Source organism: Oncorhynchus mykiss, chromosome 6 (assembly GCF_013265735.2).
Source record: "Oncorhynchus mykiss isolate Arlee chromosome 6, USDA_OmykA_1.1, whole genome shotgun sequence".
Taxonomy (NCBI): domain Eukaryota; kingdom Metazoa; phylum Chordata; class Actinopteri; order Salmoniformes; family Salmonidae; genus Oncorhynchus; species Oncorhynchus mykiss.
In genome coordinates this window covers 85,331,287-85,352,067 of record NC_048570.1, presented here as the reverse complement: position 1 = coordinate 85,352,067, position 20,781 = coordinate 85,331,287, and the positions used below count along the sequence as shown (strand labels likewise).

The following is a 20,781-nucleotide window of genomic DNA, read 5'->3' as shown; positions in this document are numbered from 1 at the left end:
GAGTGTGTATTAACTCCTTGTTCTTTGTGGTGAGTGTGTATTAACTCCTTGTTCTTTGTGGTGAGTGTGTATTAACTCCATGTTCTTTGTGGTGAGTGTGTATTAACTCCTTGTGGTGAGTGTGTATTAACTCCTTGTTCCTTGTGGTGAGTGTGTATTAACTCCTTGTTCTTTGTGGTGAGTGTGTATTAACTCCTTGTTCCTTGTGGTGAGTGTGTATTAACTCCTTGTTCTTTGTGGTGAGTGTGTATTAACTCCTTGTTCTTTCTGGTGAGTGTGTACTAACTCCTTGTTCCTTGTGGTGAGTGTGTATTAAATCCTTGTTCTTTGTGGTGAGTGTGTATTAACTCCTTGTTCTTTGTGGTGAGTGTGTATTAACTCCTTGTTCCTTGTGGTGAGTGTGTATTAACTCCTTGTTCCTTGTGGTGAGTGTGTATTAACTCCTTGTTCCTTGTGGTGAGTGTGTATTAACTCCTTGTGGTGAGTGTGTATTAACTCCTTGTTCCTTGTGGTGAGTGTGTATTAACTCCTTGTTCTTTGTGGTGAGTGTGTATTAACTCCTTGTTCTTTGTGGTGAGTGTGTATTAACTCCTTGTTCTTTGTGGTGAGTGTGTGTTAACTCCTTGTTCCTTGTTCAGATCCCTACGACACCTCGTTTGGTTCCCTGCAGCTTATTTCCATAAAGCCCATGACTGCTCCGCCCACCTATTCACACCCCGCCTCCTCTGACCGCAGCCAAGACTCAGCCATCCTCAATGGAAATGGAGAGGTGAGACACACACACACAACACACACACACACACACACATACACACACACACACACACTTTTTACATGTCTGTGCTTTTTCTCCTCCCTCCCTCCCTCCCTGCCTCCCTGCCTCCCTGCCTCCCTGCCTGCCTGCCTACCTGCCTGCCTGCCTGCCTGCCTGCCTGCCTGCCTGCCTGCCTGCCTGCCTGCCTGCCTGCCTGCCTCCCTGCCTCCCTCCCTTCCTTCCTTCTTTCTCCAGGTGAACCTAGCTCTGAAGCAGAAGTCCGACATAGAGCACTACAGGAACAAGCTGAGGCTGAAGGCTAAGAGGAAAGGGTACTATGACTTCCCCTCAGCGGATGGCAGCGGGAGTGGTAGCAGGGCGCTGGCACAGAGGCAGAGACACGGACATGAGAGGGCACCTGGAGAGCATGGCCCACCACTGGAGCCTGATGAAGACCGAGCATCCACCTACGTCAAGTCCAGCAGGAGGTGAGATGGGGGAGGGTGTGAGGGAAAAGAGGAGGGGATGGGGATATATGTTGAGTTGTAGGTGGGTAGTTTAATAGTCCCTCCTCCAAAGCTTTTCAAGGACATTGATTGGCACTCTCTCTGTGTCTGTCACGCAGCCTCATTGACCAGTTGTCTGTCTGCAGTTCCATGCCCTCATCTAACCCTCCCTCTCTATAAATGCTCCCTCAGCACGGCAGTCTGTCTGTCTAATTGTTTCATTATCATCTTTCTGTGATCCAGAGGAGGGTCTCATCAGGCCTCTTTAATCAGACTAATCCCCTCCTGTCTCTGGGATGGTGCTGGGCTCTGGCCCCTGGTCCTCTGGTTTTCTGCTCCTTCAGTCTGGAGATAAGAGGATTTGGTGTACTTGTCTCAGAGCAGGGGAGCCCATAAGGGGCTCTCCATTGGGACGGCTCTGCCCTGCTCTGTCGTGCCATCATTTGCTACTGATGTAGACAGAGAGAGAATAGTTGTGGTTTGTTATGGATGCCGATGAGGGAAAAACACATATGCGTACATAACGCACAGACACGCACACAGACATGCACACGCACACGCACACACACACAAACACACACACACACTGTACAGGAGGATAAAGGAAAGGCAGATGTTGGCTGTTTAGGTGATGGTTTTGTGATTTTCATTGCTCTGTTTCTCTGGAGAACCAAACTTCATATTCACTGCTTGTTGCCCTCCTCGTCCTGTCTCCTCTCTCCTGTGTCCTGTCTCCTCTCTCCTGTGTCCTGTCTCCTGTGTCCCGTCTCCTGTCTCCTCTCTCCTGTCTACTCTCTCCTGTGTCCTGTTTCTTCTCTCCTGTCTCCTCTCTCCTCCCCCTGTGTCCTCTCTCCTGTCTCCTCTCTCCTGTCTCCTGTGTCCTCCTCCTGTCTCCTCTCTCCTGTGTCCTGTCTCCTCTCTCCTGTCTCCTGTGTCCTCCTCCTGTCTCCTCTCTCCTGTCTCCTCTCTTCTGTCTCCTCTCTTCTGTCTCCTCTCTTCTGTCTCCTGTGTCCTCCTCCTGTCTCCTCTCTTCTGTCTCCTCTCTTCTGTCTGCTCTCTTCTGTCTGCTCTCTCCTGTCTCTATCATCTTTGGTTCTGGTGAAGTTTCCCATAGAGACATGTTTGACAGACTCTCCAGTCATGCTCAGCCTGCTGATAGGACTGTGATGAGTGATGAGATAGCACTCCCAGAGCATGTTCACTGATCTGCATCACTGCATCTTGTTCAACAGAATGAAAAATATGTATCAATATTATCATACATATTACCTCCTCTCTAAGACGTCCTCAGTATGATGCCGTTTTAGGAGTTTCAGCATTGGCTGGCAGGGATAAGTAATTGAAAAACACACAATTATGTCAAATCAATCTGGCAGAGGAGATATTATGTTCAGACATACACTACCGTTCAAAAGTTTGGGGTCACTTAGAAATGTCCTTGTTTTCAATGAAAACATACAGTACATGAAATGAGTTGCAAAATGAATAGGAAATATAGTCAAGATGTTGACAAGGGCTTCTTCGCTAAATAGTTATTGCATAGTTTGGACCTGTGCTTTAGGTCATTGTCCTGTTGTAGAAGGAAATTGGCTCCAATGAAGCGCCGTCCACAGGGTATGGCATGGAGCTGCAAAATGGAATGATACCATTCCTTCTTCAAGATCCCTTTTACCCTGAACAGATCTCCCACTTTACCAGCACCAAAGCCCCCCAGACCATCACATTGCCTCCAGCATCTTTTCATTTTTTCTACGTCTCTCGAATGTTCTTCTTTGTGATCTGAACACTCAAACTTAGATTCGTCTGTCCATAACACTTTTTTCCAATATTCCTCTGTCCAGTGTCTGTGTTCTTTTGCCCATCTTAATCTTTTATTTTTATTGGCCAGTCTGAGAAATGTTTTTTTCCTTTGCAACTCTGCCTAGAAGGCCAGCATCCCAGAGTCACCTCTTCACTGTTGACGTTGAGACTGGTGTTTTGCGGGTACTATTTAATGATGCTGCCAGTTGAGGACGTGTGAGGCGTCTGTTTCTCAAACTAGACACTCTAATGAACTTGTCCTCTTGCTCAGTTGTGCACCGGGGCCTCCCACTCCTCTTTCTATTCTGGTTAGAGCCAGTTTGCGCTGTTCTGTGAAGGGAGTAGTACACAGCGTTGTATGAGACCTTCAGTTTCTTGGCAATTTCTCGCATGGAATAGCCTTCATTTTTCAGAACAAGAATAGACTGACGAGTTTCAGAAGAGAGTTATTTGTTTCTGGCCATTTTGAGCCTGTAATCGAACCCACAAATGCTGACGCTCCAGATACTCAACTAGATACTCAACTAGTCTAAAGAAGGACAGTTTTATTGCTTCTTTAATCAGAACAACAGTTTTCAGCTGTTCTAACATAATTGCAAAAGGGTTTTCTAATCATCAATTAGCCTTTTAAAATGATAAACTTGGATTAGCTAACACAACGTGCCATTGGAACACAGGAGTGATGGTTGCTGATAATGGGCCTATGTAGACATTATGTAGATATTTGATTAAAAATCAGCCGTAATAGTCATTTACAACATTAACAATGTCTACACTGTATTTCTGATCAATTTGATGTTATTTTAATGGACCAGAAAATGTGCTTTTCTTTCAAAAACAAGGACATTTCTAAGTGACCCCAGACTGTTGAACGGTAGTGTGGCTGGAAAGGCCTATAGAATATAATAGAATGTTGATTCATGATGACAAAGTTGCTGCTGATCATGATGAGGTTGATGACGAAGAAAACGATGACCACGACAATGATAATGAAACCAGGAGTTTCTCCTAGTTAACTGTATTGTCTAAGGCGGTTTGTTGCACTCATTTGATTAACACATTCCTCTTCTTATTGGCTGATTGATTTGAGCTCTGTAACACCCTGTGATTGGCAGACATTCTCAGGTGAGGCAGCGGACCTATCGGAGCAGGCAGAGCCTGAACAGCCCGAGTACCGGAGGAACAGAGATGGACCTGCTGGTTATGAGGGAGAGACCCAGGAGAGGCATCAGGAATAGCGGCTATGACGTGAGTCCCACTCCCCTGACCCTGGTCCTGGTCCTGACCCTGGTCCTTACCCTGGTCCTGTCCCTTGTCCTGACCCTGGTCCTGACCCTGGTCCTTACCCTGGTCCTTACCCTGGTCCTGACCCTGGTCCTGACCCTGGTCCTTTCCCACTGGCCCTATCTGAACTGGTGTTCTGGGTCTCAGAAGCAGACGGGTTCAAACACTATTTCAAATCTTTCAGTTACTTTGAGCATTTGCTCTAGCATGATGGGTTTGGAGTGGCAGATGGTTGGGGTTTGGAATGGCAGATGGGAGGGGTTTGGAATGGCAGATCGGTGGGGTAAGGAATTGCAGAAGGGTGGGGTTTTTAGTGGCATATGGGCGGGGTTGGAATGGCAGATGGGTAGGGTTTGGAGTGGCAGATGGGCGGGGTTGGAATGGCAGATGGGTGGGGTTGGAATGGCAGATGGGTGAGGTTTGGAATGGCAGATGGGCAGGGTTTGGAGTGGCAGATGGGTGGGGTTTGGAATGGCAGATGGGAGGGGTTTGGAATGGCAGATGGGAGGGGTTTGGAATGGCAGATCGGTGGGGTAAGGAGTGGCAGATGGGCGAGGTTTGGAGTGGCAGATGCGCGGGGTTTGGAGTGGCAGATGGGAGGGGTTTGGAATGGCAGATGTGCGGGGTTTGGAGTGGCAGATGTGCGGGGTTTGGAGTGGCAGATGTGCGGGGTTTGGAGTGGCAGATGTGCAGGGTTTGGAGTGGCAGATGTGCGGGGTTTGGAATGGCAGATGTGCGGGGTTTGGAGTGGCAGATGTGCGGGGTTTGGAGTGGCAGATGTGCGGGGTTTGGAGTGGCAGATGTGCGGGGTTTGGAGTGGCAGATGTGCGGGGTTTGGAGTGGCAGATGTGCGGGGTTTGGAATGGCAGATGTGCGGGGTTTGGAGTGGCAGATGTGCGGGGTTTGGAGTGGCAGATGGGCGGGGTTGGAATGGCAGATGGGTGGGGTTTGGAGTGGCAGATGGGCGTGGTTGTAATGGCAGATGGGTGGGGTTTGGAGTGGCAGATGGGCGGGGTTGGAATAGCAGATGGGTGGGGTTTGTAGTGGCAGATGGGCGGGGTTGGAATGGCAGATGGGTGGGGTTTGGAGTGGCAGATGGGCGGGGTTGTAATGGCAGATGGGTGGGGTTTGGAGTGGCAGATGGGCGTGGTTGTAATGGCAGATGGGTGGGGTTTGGAATGGCAGATGGGTGGGGTTGGAATGGCAGATGGGTGGGGTTTGGAGTGGCAGATGGGCGTGGTTGTAATGGCAGTTGGGTGGGGTTTGGAGTGGCAGATGGGCGGGGTTGGAATGGCAGATGGGTGGGGTTTGGAGTGGCAGATGGGCGGGGTTGGAATGGCAGATGGGTGGGGTTTGGAGTGGCAGATGGGCGTGGTTGTAATGGCAGATGGGTTGGGTTTGGAGTGGCAGATGGGCGTGGTTGTAATGGCAGATGGGTGGGGTTTGGAGTGGCAGATGGGTGGGGTTGGAATGGCAGATGGGTGGGGTTTGGAGTGGCAGATGGGCGTGGTTGTAATGGCAGATGGGTGGGGTTTGGAGTGGCAGATTGGCGGGGTTGGAATGGCAGATGCGTGGGGTTTGGAGTGGCACATGCGTGGGGTTTGGAGTGGCAGATGGGTGGGCTTTGAAACAATGTTGAAACGAGCAGTTCATGCTTGTAAACCCACAAATGTTGCTGAGTTAAAGCAGTCCTGCATGCAAGTATGTTTATTTTGTTATTTGTAAACTCAGGTTCCCTTTATCTAACATTAGTTTTTTGCTGAAGATCTGACAACATTCAGTATCAAAAATACGCAAAAATAGAGAAAATGTAAAAGGGGGCAAATGCTTTTTCCTGACACTGTATCTGTAGCTTACATGTCCACAGTCGTTAAAACCACTCATTTTACAGGTGATTTACTATCCAAAAATAGCTAACATCCCCAGGTGACTGGAGACAACAGCTTCCTGTTGCAAACAAACAAACAATGTACCTGCACGCTCCAAATGTTTTGTATGGTGCTGAGGCCAAAATAAACACAAACACATTCACTGCTTGCTGTAAAAAGTGTTGACTTGGAAGGATTCAGACTGGTGCATGTTTCACAACAGACACATCACTGGGTAGTGAACTGTCTGTTTTGTAGTACCTCTGGCAGGGTACTGTTGCAGTCAAGGCAGTTGTCTTAAGGTGTAGAGGTGAGTTCCATTCAACATCACAGCATATTGCAATCCTGAATGCACCCCTAATAGAGCTCTCCAGGGGTCAAAGTCTCAGACAGGAACTGGACTGTCCACATACAGGTGTGGTTGAAGTTAAGCACATCAGACTGCAGTGAAGGAGTTGCTTAATGGATGATAGTGGTAGATTCATAAGGTGTTCTTTATAGTTGTGGTTTATGATACCTTTCAGACATGTTGCTCTCCTCGCCTCGCCTCTCCTCTTCCCTCCTCTCCTCTTCCTCTCCTCTCCTCTCCTCTCCTCTCCTCTCCTCTCCTCTCCTCTCCTCTCCTCGCCTCTCCTCTTCCCTCCTCTCCTCTCCTCTCCTCTCCTCTCCTCTCCTCTCCTCTCCTCTCCTCTCCTCTCCTCTCCTCTCCTCTCCTCTCCTCTCCTCGCCTCGCCTCTCCTCTCCTCTCCTCTCCTCTGCCTCTCCTCTCCTCTTCCTCTCCTCTGCCTCGCCTCTCCTCTCCTCTTCCCTCCTCTCCTCGCCTCGCCTCTCCTCTCCTCTTCCCTCCTCTCCTTTCCTCTCCTCTTCCTCTCATCTGCCTCGCCTCGCCCCTCCTCTCCTCTCCTCTCCTCTTCCTCTCCTCTTCCTCTCCTCTTCCTTGCCTCGCCTCGTCCCGCCTCCTCGCCCCTCCTCTCCTCTCCTCTCCTCTCCTGTGGTGTGATACTGTTGCTGCGTAGATGATGCTGGACAGATGCAGTTAGAATATCAAGAGGCTAAAGAGCAGCTCCCTGAAGTCATGTTTCAGATCACTACTTAACAAACACCACAATTATCTCTAAGACACTGTTAATATCTTATAACCTTTAACCTTTCATTTACAAACAAAGAGAACGAGGTAGTTTTACAGTAAGCTCCTACTTTACAAACAGAACAGCATAGTGTCTTTCTCTCCTTTACTTTATCTAATCATCTCAGACATTGGTTTTAACAATAACCACATATTACATCTAATAGAATATGTATCACATTTACCACAGACAGTAACAACTCTTTGAGTCTATTGTCAATATCCTCTACATAGAGAAGCATCATTTCCTCCCAAGCAACCTGTCTTCATACTTCTCTTCCTCTAGTCCGCCCTCCACTGTTCTGCTCCCTGTCTTCCTCCACCTCCTCCCTCCACTGTTCTGCTCCCTGTCTTCCTCCACCTCCTCCCTCTACTGTTCTGCTCCCTGTCTTCCTCCACCTCCTCCCTCCACTGTTCTGCTCCCTGTCTTCCTCCACCTCCTCCCTCCACTGTTCTGCTCCCTGTCTTCCTCCACCTCCTCCCTCCACTGTTCTGCTCCCTGTCTTCCTCCACCTCCTGCCTCCACTGTTCTGCTCCCTGTCTTCCTCCACCTCCTCCCTCCACTGTTCTGCTCACTGTCTTCCTCCACCTCCTCCCTCCACTGTTCTGTTCCCTGTCTTCCTCCTCCTCCCTCCACTCTTCTGCTCCCTGTCTTCCTCTATGTCCTCCCTCCACTGTTCTGCTCCCTTTCTTCCTCCACCTCCTCCCTCCACTGTTCTGCCGCCTGTCTTCCTCCACCTCCTCCCTCCACTGTCCTGCTCCCTGTCTTCCTCCACCTCCTCCCTCCACTGTTCTGCCGCCTGTCGTCCTCCACCTCCTCCCTCCACTGTTCTGCTCCCTGTCTTCCTCCACCTCCTCCCTCCACTGTTCTGCTCCCTGTCTTCCTCTATGTCCTCCCTCCACTGTTCTGCTCCCTGTCTTCCTCCACCTCCTCCCTCCACTGTTCTGCTCCCTGTCATCCTCCACCTCCTCCCTCCACTGTTCTGCTCCTTGTCTTCCTCCACCTCCTCCCTCCACTGTTCTCCTCCCTGTCCTCCTCCACCTCCTCCCTCCACTGTTCTGCTCCCTTCTCTACCTCCCGTGGGAGTGAATCATAGCCTCCCTGCAGTAACCGTAACAACCGTGTCAAACCTGCAACCTGCAAAGAATCCGGTGCTAGCGTGTTCGGTCAGCTCCTTGCAGAAGGACTGGCTCTATTGATTACAGTGGGAACGCTTGCTCTGCGGGCCATATCACTGCGGAACAGTGGGAATGCTTGCTCTGCGGGCCATATCACTGCGGAACAGTGGGAACGCTTGCTCTGCGGGCCATATCACTGCGGAACAGTGGGAACGCTTGCTCTGCGGGCCATATCACTGTGGAACAGTGGGAACGCTTGCTCTGCGGGCCATATCACTGCGGATCCACGTCTCTGCCTGTCCGTGTTGCGAGGGAACTGATTTATGAGGCGGCTGCGCCAGGTCTCCTGTGGCTGCTCCCATCCACTCGCACAGGAAGTAGGGCACCCTCAGATCCAACTCATTTATCACCCTGAGAGAGAGTGGGATGGAGGAAGAGAGAGGCTGGAGGGAGAAAGCAAGGAGGGAGAGGTGGATATAGAGAGAGCAGAGCGAGCACAGAGCGTGGGTGACAAAAGGGAAGGAGAGAGAGTGAGAGAGAGAGTGACAGTGAGAGTGAGAGAGAGTGAGAGAGAGATATAACAGTAGGCTAACACACACAGACCTCCAGTAGTTTACCGCAGTGCTTAATTACTTCTACAGTGATTTGCCGGATTGTTTATCGCCACAATGAATCTACGGGGGGCGGGACAAGGAGAGGGAAGGAGGAGATGGAGAGATAAACAGAAACACAACTCACACTCCATACAAAACTGTCCCGGTAGCACTCTACCCTGCAGAGACCAACCAGAGAGACAGCAGTTCCACTGGAGGAATACTGAACACCTATTCATGTGAGATATTACAGGACTACAGTGTACCATCAAGCAGCTCTGGCTAACTTAGTCAGCATCTTGTCAACAACAACTAGTATAGCTTCCTGAATCGTTAAAGCCACTTGAACATTTCTCATCTGACCATCTCTGGTTGAGTCAGTGGCATTCCACCCAGCTATCAGGGGACTGTTCATTTACCGTTGTAGCACTGTGCTCGTAAATCATGAAATGGGGGGGGGTTGCAATGCATTGTGGGATAGTCCTTCAGTGCTGTAAAGAGAAAGTACTTGGCACGAGTGTCTTTGGAGTTGTGGTGTGTTTCTGTGTAAAGGACATGGCTCCCTAAACCGGGGCAGCATCACCAGTTTGCAGGGTGCTAATAAAGTGAATGAAGAGTTTTTGTTTGAGCCTAAGAGAGCACTAAAATGACACTCTACTCTGATAGATCTGGGAGGCAATGACACTCTACTCTGATAGATCTGGGAGACAATGACACTCTACTCTGATAGATCTGGGAGACAATGACACTCTACTCTGATAGATCTGGGAGACAATGACACTCTACTCTGATAGATCTGGGAGACAATGACACTCTACTCTGATAGGTCTGGGAGACAATGACACTCTACTCTGATTGGTCTGGGAGACAATGACACTCTACTCTGATAGATCTGGGAGGCAATGACACTCTACTCTGATAGGTCTGGGAGACAATGACACTCTACTCTGATTGGTCTGGGAGACAATGACACTCTACTCTGATAGATCTGGGAGACAATGACACTCTACTCTGATTGGTCTGGGAGACAATGACACTCTACTCTGATAGATCTGGGAGACAATGACACTCTACTCTGATAGATCTGGGAGACAATGACACTCTACTCTGATAGATCTGGGAGACAATGACACTCTACTCTGATAGATCTGGGAGGCAATGACACTCTACTCTGATAGATCTGGGAGACAATGACACTCTACTCTGATAGGTCTGGGAGACAATGACACTCTACTCTGATAGGTCTGGGAGACAATGACACTCTACTCTGATAGGTCTGGGAGACAATGACACTCTACTCTGATAGGTCTGGGAGACAATGACACTCTACTCTGATAGGTCTGGGAGACAATGACACTCTACTCTGATAGATCTGGGAGGCAATGACACTCTACTCTGATAGATCTGGGAGACAATGACACTCTACTCTGATAGATCTGGGAGACAATGACACTCTACTCTGATAGATCTGGGAGACAATGACACTCTACTCTGATAGATCTGGGAGGCAATGACACTCTACTCTGATAGATCTGGGAGAATATGACACTCTACTCTGATAGATCTGGGAGACAATGACACTCTACTCTGATAGATCTGGGAGACAATGACACTCTACTCTGATAGGTCTGGGAGACAATGACACTCTACTCTGATAGATCTGGGAGACAATGACACTCTACTCTGATAGATCTGGGAGACAATGACACTCTACTCTGATAGATCTGGGAGACAATGACACTCTACTCTGATAGATCTGGGAGAATATGACACTCTACTCTGATAGATCTGGGAGACAATGACACTCTACTCTGATAGATCTGGGAGACAATGACACTCTACTCTGATAGGTCTGGGAGACAATGACACTCTACTCTGATAGATCTGGGAGACAATGACACTCTACTCTGATAGGTCTGGGAGACAATGACACTCTACTCTGATAGGTCTGGGAGGCAATGACACTCTACTCTGATAGATCTGGGAGACAATGACACTCTACTCTGATAGATCTGGGAGACAATGACACTCTACTCTGATAGATCTGGGAGACAATGACACTCTACTCTGATAGATCTGGGAGGCAATGACACTCTACTCTGATAGGTCTGGGAGACAATGACACTCTACTCTGATAGGTCTGGGAGACACTGACACTCTACTCTGATAGGTCTGGGAGACAATGACACTACTCTGAAAGGTCTGGGAGGCAATGACACTCTACTCTGATAGGTCTGGGAGACAATGACTCTACTCTGATAGGTCTGAACTGTATTAGCTCTACTAGTACTAATTGGAAATGAAGTGTGAACAGTGTATGAGGTTGCTGAGGGAGGACGGCTCATAATGATGGCTGGAACGGCGCCAATGGAGCCATGTGTTTCATGTGTTTGATACCATTCCACTGATTCTGCTCCAGTCATTACCACAAGCCTGTCCTCCCTGATTAAGGTGCCACCAACCTCCTGGGCAGTGTGTGTGTGTGTGTGTGTGTGTGCGTAACCAATTCCCCTCTTTTTCTCTGTGTTTCAGACTGAACCGGAGCTGATTGAGGAGACCAACGTGGATCGTCTGATTGGCCCGCGGGGGGGTTATGTCTGCCCCAGAGGGGTCAAAGGTCACTCAGAGACCTCCACGTTGAGCTCCCAGCCGTCCATCGACGAGGTACGCCAGCAGATGCACCTGCTCTTGGAGGAGGCCTTCAGCCTGGCCTCAGGGGGACACTCCTCCACAGCCGGACGCCACCACCACTCCCATCATCCCCACCCCCACCACGGTTACCACCACGGCCACTACAGCCCCGGACCTCCACCCCTGCCCTACTCTGACGTGGTGACCAGTGCCCCGGGAACCATGAGCCGTGGCCGGGGAGGAGGGCTGCAGTGGGTGCCGGCGTACGGAGCAGACATGTATCAGTGCAGCCTCCCCAAACCTGTGAGTGGGTGGAAGGATACAACCTCTGGGAATGGTTATGTTAGGTCAAAATGTACTACTGTACTGGTTCTAGTTGACTAAACCTTAACAAGTAGACACTTTCTCCTATCAGAAAACATCAACCCACAGTATATTATTCATGTGTGTGTTGACTTGTCTTCTTCCAGGCCTTTAGGTTCACCCAGCTTCCTGACATGGTTATGACCTCTCCTCCACCCCCTATTCCCCCTCGCACCGGCCCCCCTCCAGGGACCTCTCTAAGACGGTACGGCCAGGACACACACACACACACACACACACACACACAGCCCCATAACACTATTCTTTCCTCGAATGAATCAAAGCTGCAACACCTCACTCTCAACCAAAAATGAATCACTGAACTCCCCAACATTCACATGGTAATATTCACCAGGGAAATGCAGTGTGGCCAGACTGATCTCAGTCGTGTATACTGCACATTTGAAAGCAGAATCAGTGCAGAGGAAGATGACATGAATAGCAATGAGAATCCAGTGTTACTGTGGGTCTTATATGGAGCACCACTGTCCTCTTGAGGTGAAGAATATGTGTTGCATGTGAATGTGATTTTGCGATGTGAGCATTATCTCTCTCTCTGACTCAGCTCGTCGCCTGACCTGGGGTCCACGGCCAGGATCTCAGAGTCTGGGACCAACATGACGGATATGCAGACCCAGCATAATGACAGCAGCGCCCCCTATGTCTCTCTCTCTAGAGCAGCACTCCCCTCAGTCCCCCTCTCCAGAGCAGCACTCCCCTCAGTCCCCCTCTCCAGAGCAGCACTCCCCTCAGTCCCCCTCTCCAGAGCAGCACTCCCCTCAGTCCCCCTCTCCAGAGCAGCACTCCCCTCAGTCCCCCTCTCCAGAGCAGCACTCCCCTCAGTCACAGCAGAACAGCCGATGTCCACCTACTCAGGTCAGAACCTGTTTGTCTGTTTTTTAAATTTATTTTATTATCCTTGTGAGGGTCTAGGTTAGGAGTTAGGGTTTGGGTTAGGAGTTTGGGTTAGGAGTTTGGGTTTGGGTTAGGAGTTAGAATTAGGGTTAGGATTTAGGTTTAGGTCTAGGTCTAGGTTAACTTTGTTGTTTTTCACAATTGTAGAACAACTTGATTCTTCTTCCAGTAATGGCGGTTGTCATTGTAGTATTTCCCCTGTATAACGACCTCCTAACCCCCCCACAGGAAACCCCATCACAGCGGTGTACGCCATCCCAGCCTCGCGGTCGGGTTACTCTGAGTACTTTGCCTCCACGCCCCCGTCCTCCTACCACAGCCCATCCTGGATGTCCTACCCCCCCGAGCCTGAGGACGTGCCCCCCCAGTGGGCTGACTCTGTAAGAACCCCCCCTACTCTCCACACTCACCGCGTAGGTAGAAGTAGCTACCCACTGTAAGAATAGGTCAAAGATAAATAAACAACGCAGAGACAGAGGATGAGAGGTCAAAAGGACGAGAAGTCAATAGAGTAATAATGATGAAGGGAATAGTGTTTTTTCTGTAATAGGGAATTATTGCTCAATGGTTCAGAGACATGGGAGGAATATGTCTTCTGAAATAAGATACTTGTTATTTGGCCATTGGCTAGTTTTATTGCAAGGAATTCTAATTGGTCAAGCACAGGCTAGGGCTGGGTTATAAAACTACATGCTGTCCCTTTGTTCTGGGGAGAGAACCACTGGAGAGAATCACTGAGGACAGGGGAGAATGACCATAACATCTATGATTTGGCCTCTTTGAATAAACCTATTTTCCTCCCCCTGATTTGCTTTGGGGTTTGTGTTATTGAAGAGTAACAAAAATTGCTAACACCACTGATCCTGGGACAGATACGTTACCTTATGGTAAAGTTAGGATGGGGGTGAAATATTCTGATCCTAAATCTGTGCTTAATGGTATGTTCTACCTCGAGCCACAACCACACCACACACAAGGGAAAGCCCAATCCTGCCCCAGGTCTTAGAGTTGTTATGTAAACTAATGGAAAGTTACAGAGCTCAATGTGTTTTCCTGGATGTTTGTAAGACACCAAAATGTGACTCATCAGTGAATATGAAGACATTTTCATGACAGCCTCTGCAGAGAGCCTTATCAGGGATTGACAGTGAGCTCATTCCTCATCTACCACTAAGCAAAATGTGGTTCCTAATTTTCTATTGTACAATACTCTCTGTCTCTCTCTGTCTGTTAAACATGAAACGGGTTCCATTTCCCCCTCTGTCAGATCTGTTATTGATCATGTGACCTCCCCTCTCCTCACTGGCCTTTCCCCCTCTGTCAGATCTGTTATTGATCATGTGACCTCCCCTCTCCTCACTGGCCTTTCCCCCTCTGTCAGATCTGTTATTGATCATGTGACCTCCCCTCTCCTCACTGGCCTTTCCCCCTCTGTCAGATCTGTTATTGACCATGTGACCTCCCCTCTCCTCACTGGCCTTTCCCCCTCTGTCAGATCTGTTATTGACCATGTGACCTCCCCTCTCCTCACTGGCCTTTCCTCTTCTGTCAGATCTGTTATTGACCATGTGACCTCCCCTCTCCTCACTGGCCTTTCCCCCTCTGTCAGATCTGTTATTGACCATTTGACCTCCCCTCTCCTCACTGGCCTTTCCCCCTCTGTCAGATCTGTTATTGATCATGTGACCTCCCCTCTCCTCACTGGCCTTTCCCCCTCTGTCAGATCTGTTATTGATCATGTGACCTCCCCTCTCCTCACTGGCCTTTCCCCCTCTGTCAGATCTGTTATTGATCATGTGACCTCCCCTCTCCTCACTGGCCTTTCCTCCTCTGTCAGATCTGTTATTGACCATGTGACCTCCCCTCTCCTCACTGGCCTTTCCTCCTCTGTCAGATCTGTTATTGATCATGTGACCTCCCCTCTCCTCACTGGCCTTTCCCCCTCTGTCAGATCTGTTATTGATCATGTGACCTCCCCTCTCCTCACTGGCCTTTCCTCTTCTGTCAGATCTGTTATTGACCATGTGACCTCCCCTCTCCTCACTGGCCTTTCCCCCTCTGTCAGATCTGTTATTGACCATGTGATCTCCCTTCTCCTCACTGGCCTTTCCTCTTCTGTCAGATCTGTTATTGACCATGTGACCTCCCCTCTCCTCACTGGCCTTTCCTCTTCTGTCAGATCTGTTATTGACCATGTGACCTCCCCTCTCCTCACTGGCCTTTCCCCCTCTGTCAGATCTGTTATTGATCATGTGACCTCCCCTCTCCTCACTGGCCTTTCCTCCTCTGTCAGATCTGTTATTGATCATGTGACCTCCCCTCTCCTCACTGGCCTTTCCTCTTCTGTCAGATCTGTTATTGATCATGTGACCTCCCCTCTCCTCACTGGCCTTTCCTCTTCTGTCAGATCTGTTATTGACCATGTGACCTCCCCTCTCCTCACTGGCCTTTCCCCCTCTGTCAGATCTGTTATTGACCATGTGACCTCCCTTCTCCTCACTGGCCTTTCCCCCTCTGTCAGATCTGTTATTGACCATGTGACCTCCCCTCTCCTCACTGGCCTTTCCCCCTCTGTCAGATCTGTTATTGATCATGTGACCTCCCCTCTCCTCACTGGCCTTTCCTCCTCTGTCAGATCTGTTATTGACCATGTGACCTCCCCTCTCCTCACTGGCCTTTCCTCCTCTGTCAGATCTGTTATTGATCATGTGACCTCCCCTCTCCTCACTGGCCTTTCCCCCTCTGTCAGATCTGTTATTGACCATGTGACCTCCCCTCTCCTCACTGGCCTTTCCCCCTCTGTCAGATCTGTTATTGACCATGTGACCTCCCCTCTCCTCACTGGCCTTTCCTCCTCTGTCAGATCTGTTATTGATCATGTGACCTCCCCTCTCCTCACTGGCCTTTCCCCCTCTGTCAGATCTGTTATTGACCATGTGACCTCCCCTCTCCTCACTGGCCTTTCCCCCTCTGTCAGATCTGTTATTGATCATGTGACCTCCCCTCTCCTCACTGGCCTTTCCCCCTCTGTCAGATCTGTTATTGACCATGTGACCTCCCCTCTCCTCACTGGCCTTTCCTCCTCTGTCTATCTGTTATTGACCATGTGACCTCCCCTCTCCTCACTGGCCTTTCCCCCTCTGTCAGATCTGTTATTGACCATGTGACCTCCCCTCTCCTCACTGGCCTTTCCCCCTCTGTCAGATCTGTTATTGACCATGTGACCTCCCCTCTCCTCACTGGCCTTTCCTCTTCTGTCAGATCTGTTATTGACCATGTGACCTCCCCTCTCCTCACTGGCCTTTCCCCCTCTGTCAGATCTGTTATTGACCATGTGACCTCCCCTCTCCTCACTGGCCTTTCCCCCTCTGTCAGATCTGTTATTGATCATGTGACCTCCCCTCTCCTCACTGGCCTTTCCCCCTCTGTCAGATCTGTTATTGATCATGTGACCTCCCCTCTCCTCACTGGCCTTTCCTCTTCTGTCAGATCTGTTATTGACCATGTGACCTCCCCTCTCCTCACTGGCCTTTCCCCCTCTGTCAGATCTGTTATTGACCATGTGACCTCCCCTCTCCTCACTGGCCTTTCCCCCTCTGTCAGATCTGTTATTGATCATGTGACCTCCCCTCTCCTCACTGGCCTTTCCCCCTCTGTCAGATCTGTTATTGATCATGTGACCTCCCCTCTCCTCACTGGCCTTTCCCCCTCTGTCAGATCTGTTATTGATCATGTGACCTCCCCTCTCCTCACTGGCCTTTCCTCCTCTGTCAGATCTGTTATTGACCATGTGACCTCCCCTCTCCTCACTGGCCTTTCCTCCTCTGTCAGATCTGTTATTGATCATGTGACCTCCCCTCTCCTCACTGGCCTTTCCCCCTCTGTCAGATCTGTTATTGATCATGTGACCTCCCCTCTCCTCACTGGCCTTTCCTCTTCTGTCAGATCTGTTATTGACCATGTGACCTCCCCTCTCCTCACTGGCCTTTCCCCCTCTGTCAGATCTGTTATTGACCATGTGATCTCCCTTCTCCTCACTGGCCTTTCCTCTTCTGTCAGATCTGTTATTGACCATGTGACCTCCCCTCTCCTCACTGGCCTTTCCTCTTCTGTCAGATCTGTTATTGACCATGTGACCTCCCCTCTCCTCACTGGCCTTTCCCCCTCTGTCAGATCTGTTATTGATCATGTGACCTCCCCTCTCCTCACTGGCCTTTCCTCCTCTGTCAGATCTGTTATTGATCATGTGACCTCCCCTCTCCTCACTGGCCTTTCCTCTTCTGTCAGATCTGTTATTGATCATGTGACCTCCCCTCTCCTCACTGGCCTTTCCTCTTCTGTCAGATCTGTTATTGACCATGTGACCTCCCCTCTCCTCACTGGCCTTTCCCCCTCTGTCAGATCTGTTATTGACCATGTGACCTCCCTTCTCCTCACTGGCCTTTCCCCCTCTGTCAGATCTGTTATTGACCATGTGACCTCCCCTCTCCTCACTGGCCTTTCCCCCTCTGTCAGATCTGTTATTGATCATGTGACCTCCCCTCTCCTCACTGGCCTTTCCTCCTCTGTCAGATCTGTTATTGACCATGTGACCTCCCCTCTCCTCACTGGCCTTTCCTCCTCTGTCAGATCTGTTATTGATCATGTGACCTCCCCTCTCCTCACTGGCCTTTCCCCCTCTGTCAGATCTGTTATTGACCATGTGACCTCCCCTCTCCTCACTGGCCTTTCCCCCTCTGTCAGATCTGTTATTGACCATGTGACCTCCCCTCTCCTCACTGGCCTTTCCTCCTCTGTCAGATCTGTTATTGATCATGTGACCTCCCCTCTCCTCACTGGCCTTTCCCCCTCTGTCAGATCTGTTATTGACCATGTGACCTCCCCTCTCCTCACTGGCCTTTCCCCCTCTGTCAGATCTGTTATTGATCATGTGACCTCCCCTCTCCTCACTGGCCTTTCCCCCTCTGTCAGATCTGTTATTGACCATGTGACCTCCCCTCTCCTCACTGGCCTTTCCCCCTCTGTCGGATCTGTTATTGACCATGTGACCTCCCCTCTCCTCACTGGCCTTTCCCCCTCTGTCAGATCTGTTATTGATCATGTGACCTCCCCTCTCCTCACTGGCCTTTCCTCCTCTGTCAGATCTGTTATTGATCATGTGACCTCCCCTCTCCTCACTGGCCTTTCCCCCTCTGTCAGATCTGTTATTGATCATGTGACCTCCCCTCTCCTCACTGGCCTTTCCTCTTCTGTATGGAATGTTCTTTGTATCCCTGTTTGTCTGCCTGTTTCAACCAGATGCCTTCACACAATGTTTTTTGCAGAACCAGTGTCATTTAGAAACCATTTGCTGAACTGAATGTATGGCTGGCGTTGAGTGGACACAGCAAAATACCGGGGTAGTTGAGCACATTTCCTAAATGAACACCTCTTTTCTTTTTTCTTTTGGGTATTTCTATGATTAGTTGTGTGTGTAGAGTCAGACACATCTCATGTCCACATTCTAAACTAACCCATAAGTGGAGTTCAAATGCTTGGTTTGAATCGAAAGTCCATTTTTAAAAGTCACAGATATTTTAATCGCCGTTTTAATTTTTACTTGTTAATTTATTTTATTGTGTGAGTTTCATCCAAGTGTGCTTGTGTATATTTTCCCTTGTTTTCAGCCATTTGAATATGTGTAATACATGTGGAAGAGAGACAATGTTCACCCAGCACACTGATCCAATAAGGATAATATGTTTTTGAATTTGGAAAATAAAAACAAAGCACCAGCTGTATTTCCTGTCGTGTTGGTGGGTATCAAACCCTGTGTGGTAGTTTTGGTGACACCTGGCCTACCCTCTCTTCCAGGTGGCTCTCCCAGGGTACGTGGAGGCCTTCCCTCATCCCCGCTACCCTCAAGGCAGCTCCCCCAGACTCCCCCTACACTACGGCCAGGCCATGGGGCCACCCCCCACCCCGACCACCGCCGCGTCCCAGCAGAGCCTGCCCGATGCGGGGGAGCCCAGAGACAGAGTCCCCCTCAGCAGTCTCTCCACATCCGCCCTGGTCCAGGCCATCCGCCAGGAGGTGGCAAAGCTGGCCAAGAAGCAGACAGACATGTTTGAGTTCCAGGTGTAATCCCTCCCTCTAGTGGCCGGGAGGTGGAATTGCAGCACTCTCTTTTCTGAACATGCTGTAACACTAGAGACAAAACAAACTCTCAAACTCAACTTTTTTGACATTTGTATATTAAGACTGATAAAAGCCTCTTTCTTTCTATTTCTCTCTCTCCCCCACCTCTCTCAAAGTGGGAAAATCCCACGTTTCATCATCATGCTGTTATTTTGGAGTTACTGAAGAGTGAAAGTGTTCTATCTCAAACTGTCAGTCATCTCTTCTTAACGATGTCTCTATAGTTACATTACCTGTTCCTTTACATTGTACATCTGTCATCCCCACATCTAAAGACCTGTAATAATGAAAGATGAGTGTTTCACTAACCAGGACAGTAACCTTAGCAACCCACAGAGGAGTATGTCATGACATCAATAGAACTGATGAGGCAGAGAGAGTCGTCACATGTTCATGCACAAAGGTCCAACCACTTCAGAACATCAGAATGAAGTGATAACGAGCCAAGGGTTTTTGGAGGATATATTGGCACGGTTGTTGTTAGGCCTGAGATGAAGTCGAGGGCAGGCAGACCCTGGCACTATATTCTCCAAACACCGGTTTCGAGGGCAGGCAGACCGTGGCACTATATTCTCCAAACACCGGTTTCGAGGGCATCACTTTTATACAATGTGTTACCAACATATTCAAATAATGATTGACATATGTTCATTATTATAATTTTTTAAAATTAATTTAGTCATACTATTACATCCTTCTACAAGATATAGTCCTGACACAAATCTAGCCGGCTTGTCGTCCGTTCTATCAGTTTGGTTGCTACAGTAGAGAAGCACAGAGTCGTTCAGTCTTTTTGTTCTGTATTTATGGATGTGACCCAGTCATTTGTTCTAAATGTTCCGTTTCCATGCCGGCTGGCAACGTTCTTATCCTTTTCTTTCTCGTTAGCCAACTAAGACTAACTTACAGCTAGAATAACAGCAAAGTAGTTGCATTTGTTTTAGCTGTTTTCTAGAGATATTTATTAGGATTAATCCATAACAATGAGCTATTGAGGCTCGATTTGTCCTGGCATACAAAATGTGCTCACTTGTCAGGACACTGTTGTTCAGAGAGGCTAACCAACAACACAGCTAACACAATCACTTCAAACTGAAGCTGGAAAGACTGCAAACTAGCTGCACTTCGTTTCATTTGACCTTTTTTCAATTTACATTTCTTTGTATATATCCATAAAAACGATACCAGCTGATTCATAATTTTGACTTGTTGAGAAACGCTGCCTGTCTGTCCTGTCCCGACTCCCGACATGTTCATTACTATGGGACAGCTGGAGGTTGAATTTGAATATTGAAACAATGTTGCAAATGTCAGAGAAACAGACAGCAAGGTTAATACAACACTCTGCTGTTGAAAACTAAATGTTAGTCTAAAGGAAATGGGAGATCATGTCTAGATGCTTTTTATAGTGGAGATTAAGTTTATAAATTGCTTGGCTGGGATGATGAGACAGTGGATTGCGCAGTCATATGGAACAGAGTAAATAGACATTTTAACATCATAGATTTAGCCGGTGGTAACTTGTGGAATAGACACTGGCTGGAATGCGGTTTTAACCAATCAGCATTCAGGATTAGACCCACCCGTTGTATAATGTGTATATATAAGCATGTAAAGGGATGTCATGTATCTTAGCTCTTTTTAT

At 49.0% G+C, this 20,781-nt stretch overlaps 1 protein-coding gene across 1 annotated transcript in view; it reads left to right on the top strand.

Annotated features, from left to right (window-relative positions):
* The window catches only part of LOC110513177 (UPF0606 protein KIAA1549L), a 150,812-nt gene extending 130,766 nt beyond the window's left edge, over nucleotides 1-20,046 (top strand). Inside the window, exons 15-22 of the mRNA XM_036981293.1 lie at nucleotides 639-769; nucleotides 1,010-1,242; nucleotides 4,176-4,308; nucleotides 11,583-11,984; nucleotides 12,152-12,249; nucleotides 12,610-12,920; nucleotides 13,188-13,339; nucleotides 18,813-20,046. Coding sequence (XP_036837188.1) covers nucleotides 639-769; nucleotides 1,010-1,242; nucleotides 4,176-4,308; nucleotides 11,583-11,984; nucleotides 12,152-12,249; nucleotides 12,610-12,920; nucleotides 13,188-13,339; nucleotides 18,813-19,082 — 1,730 coding nt within the window. The 3' untranslated portion in view covers nucleotides 19,083-20,046. The remainder of the gene's footprint in view (nucleotides 1-638; nucleotides 770-1,009; nucleotides 1,243-4,175; nucleotides 4,309-11,582; nucleotides 11,985-12,151; nucleotides 12,250-12,609; nucleotides 12,921-13,187; nucleotides 13,340-18,812) is intronic.
* Nucleotides 20,047-20,781: the final 735 nt, after the last annotated feature.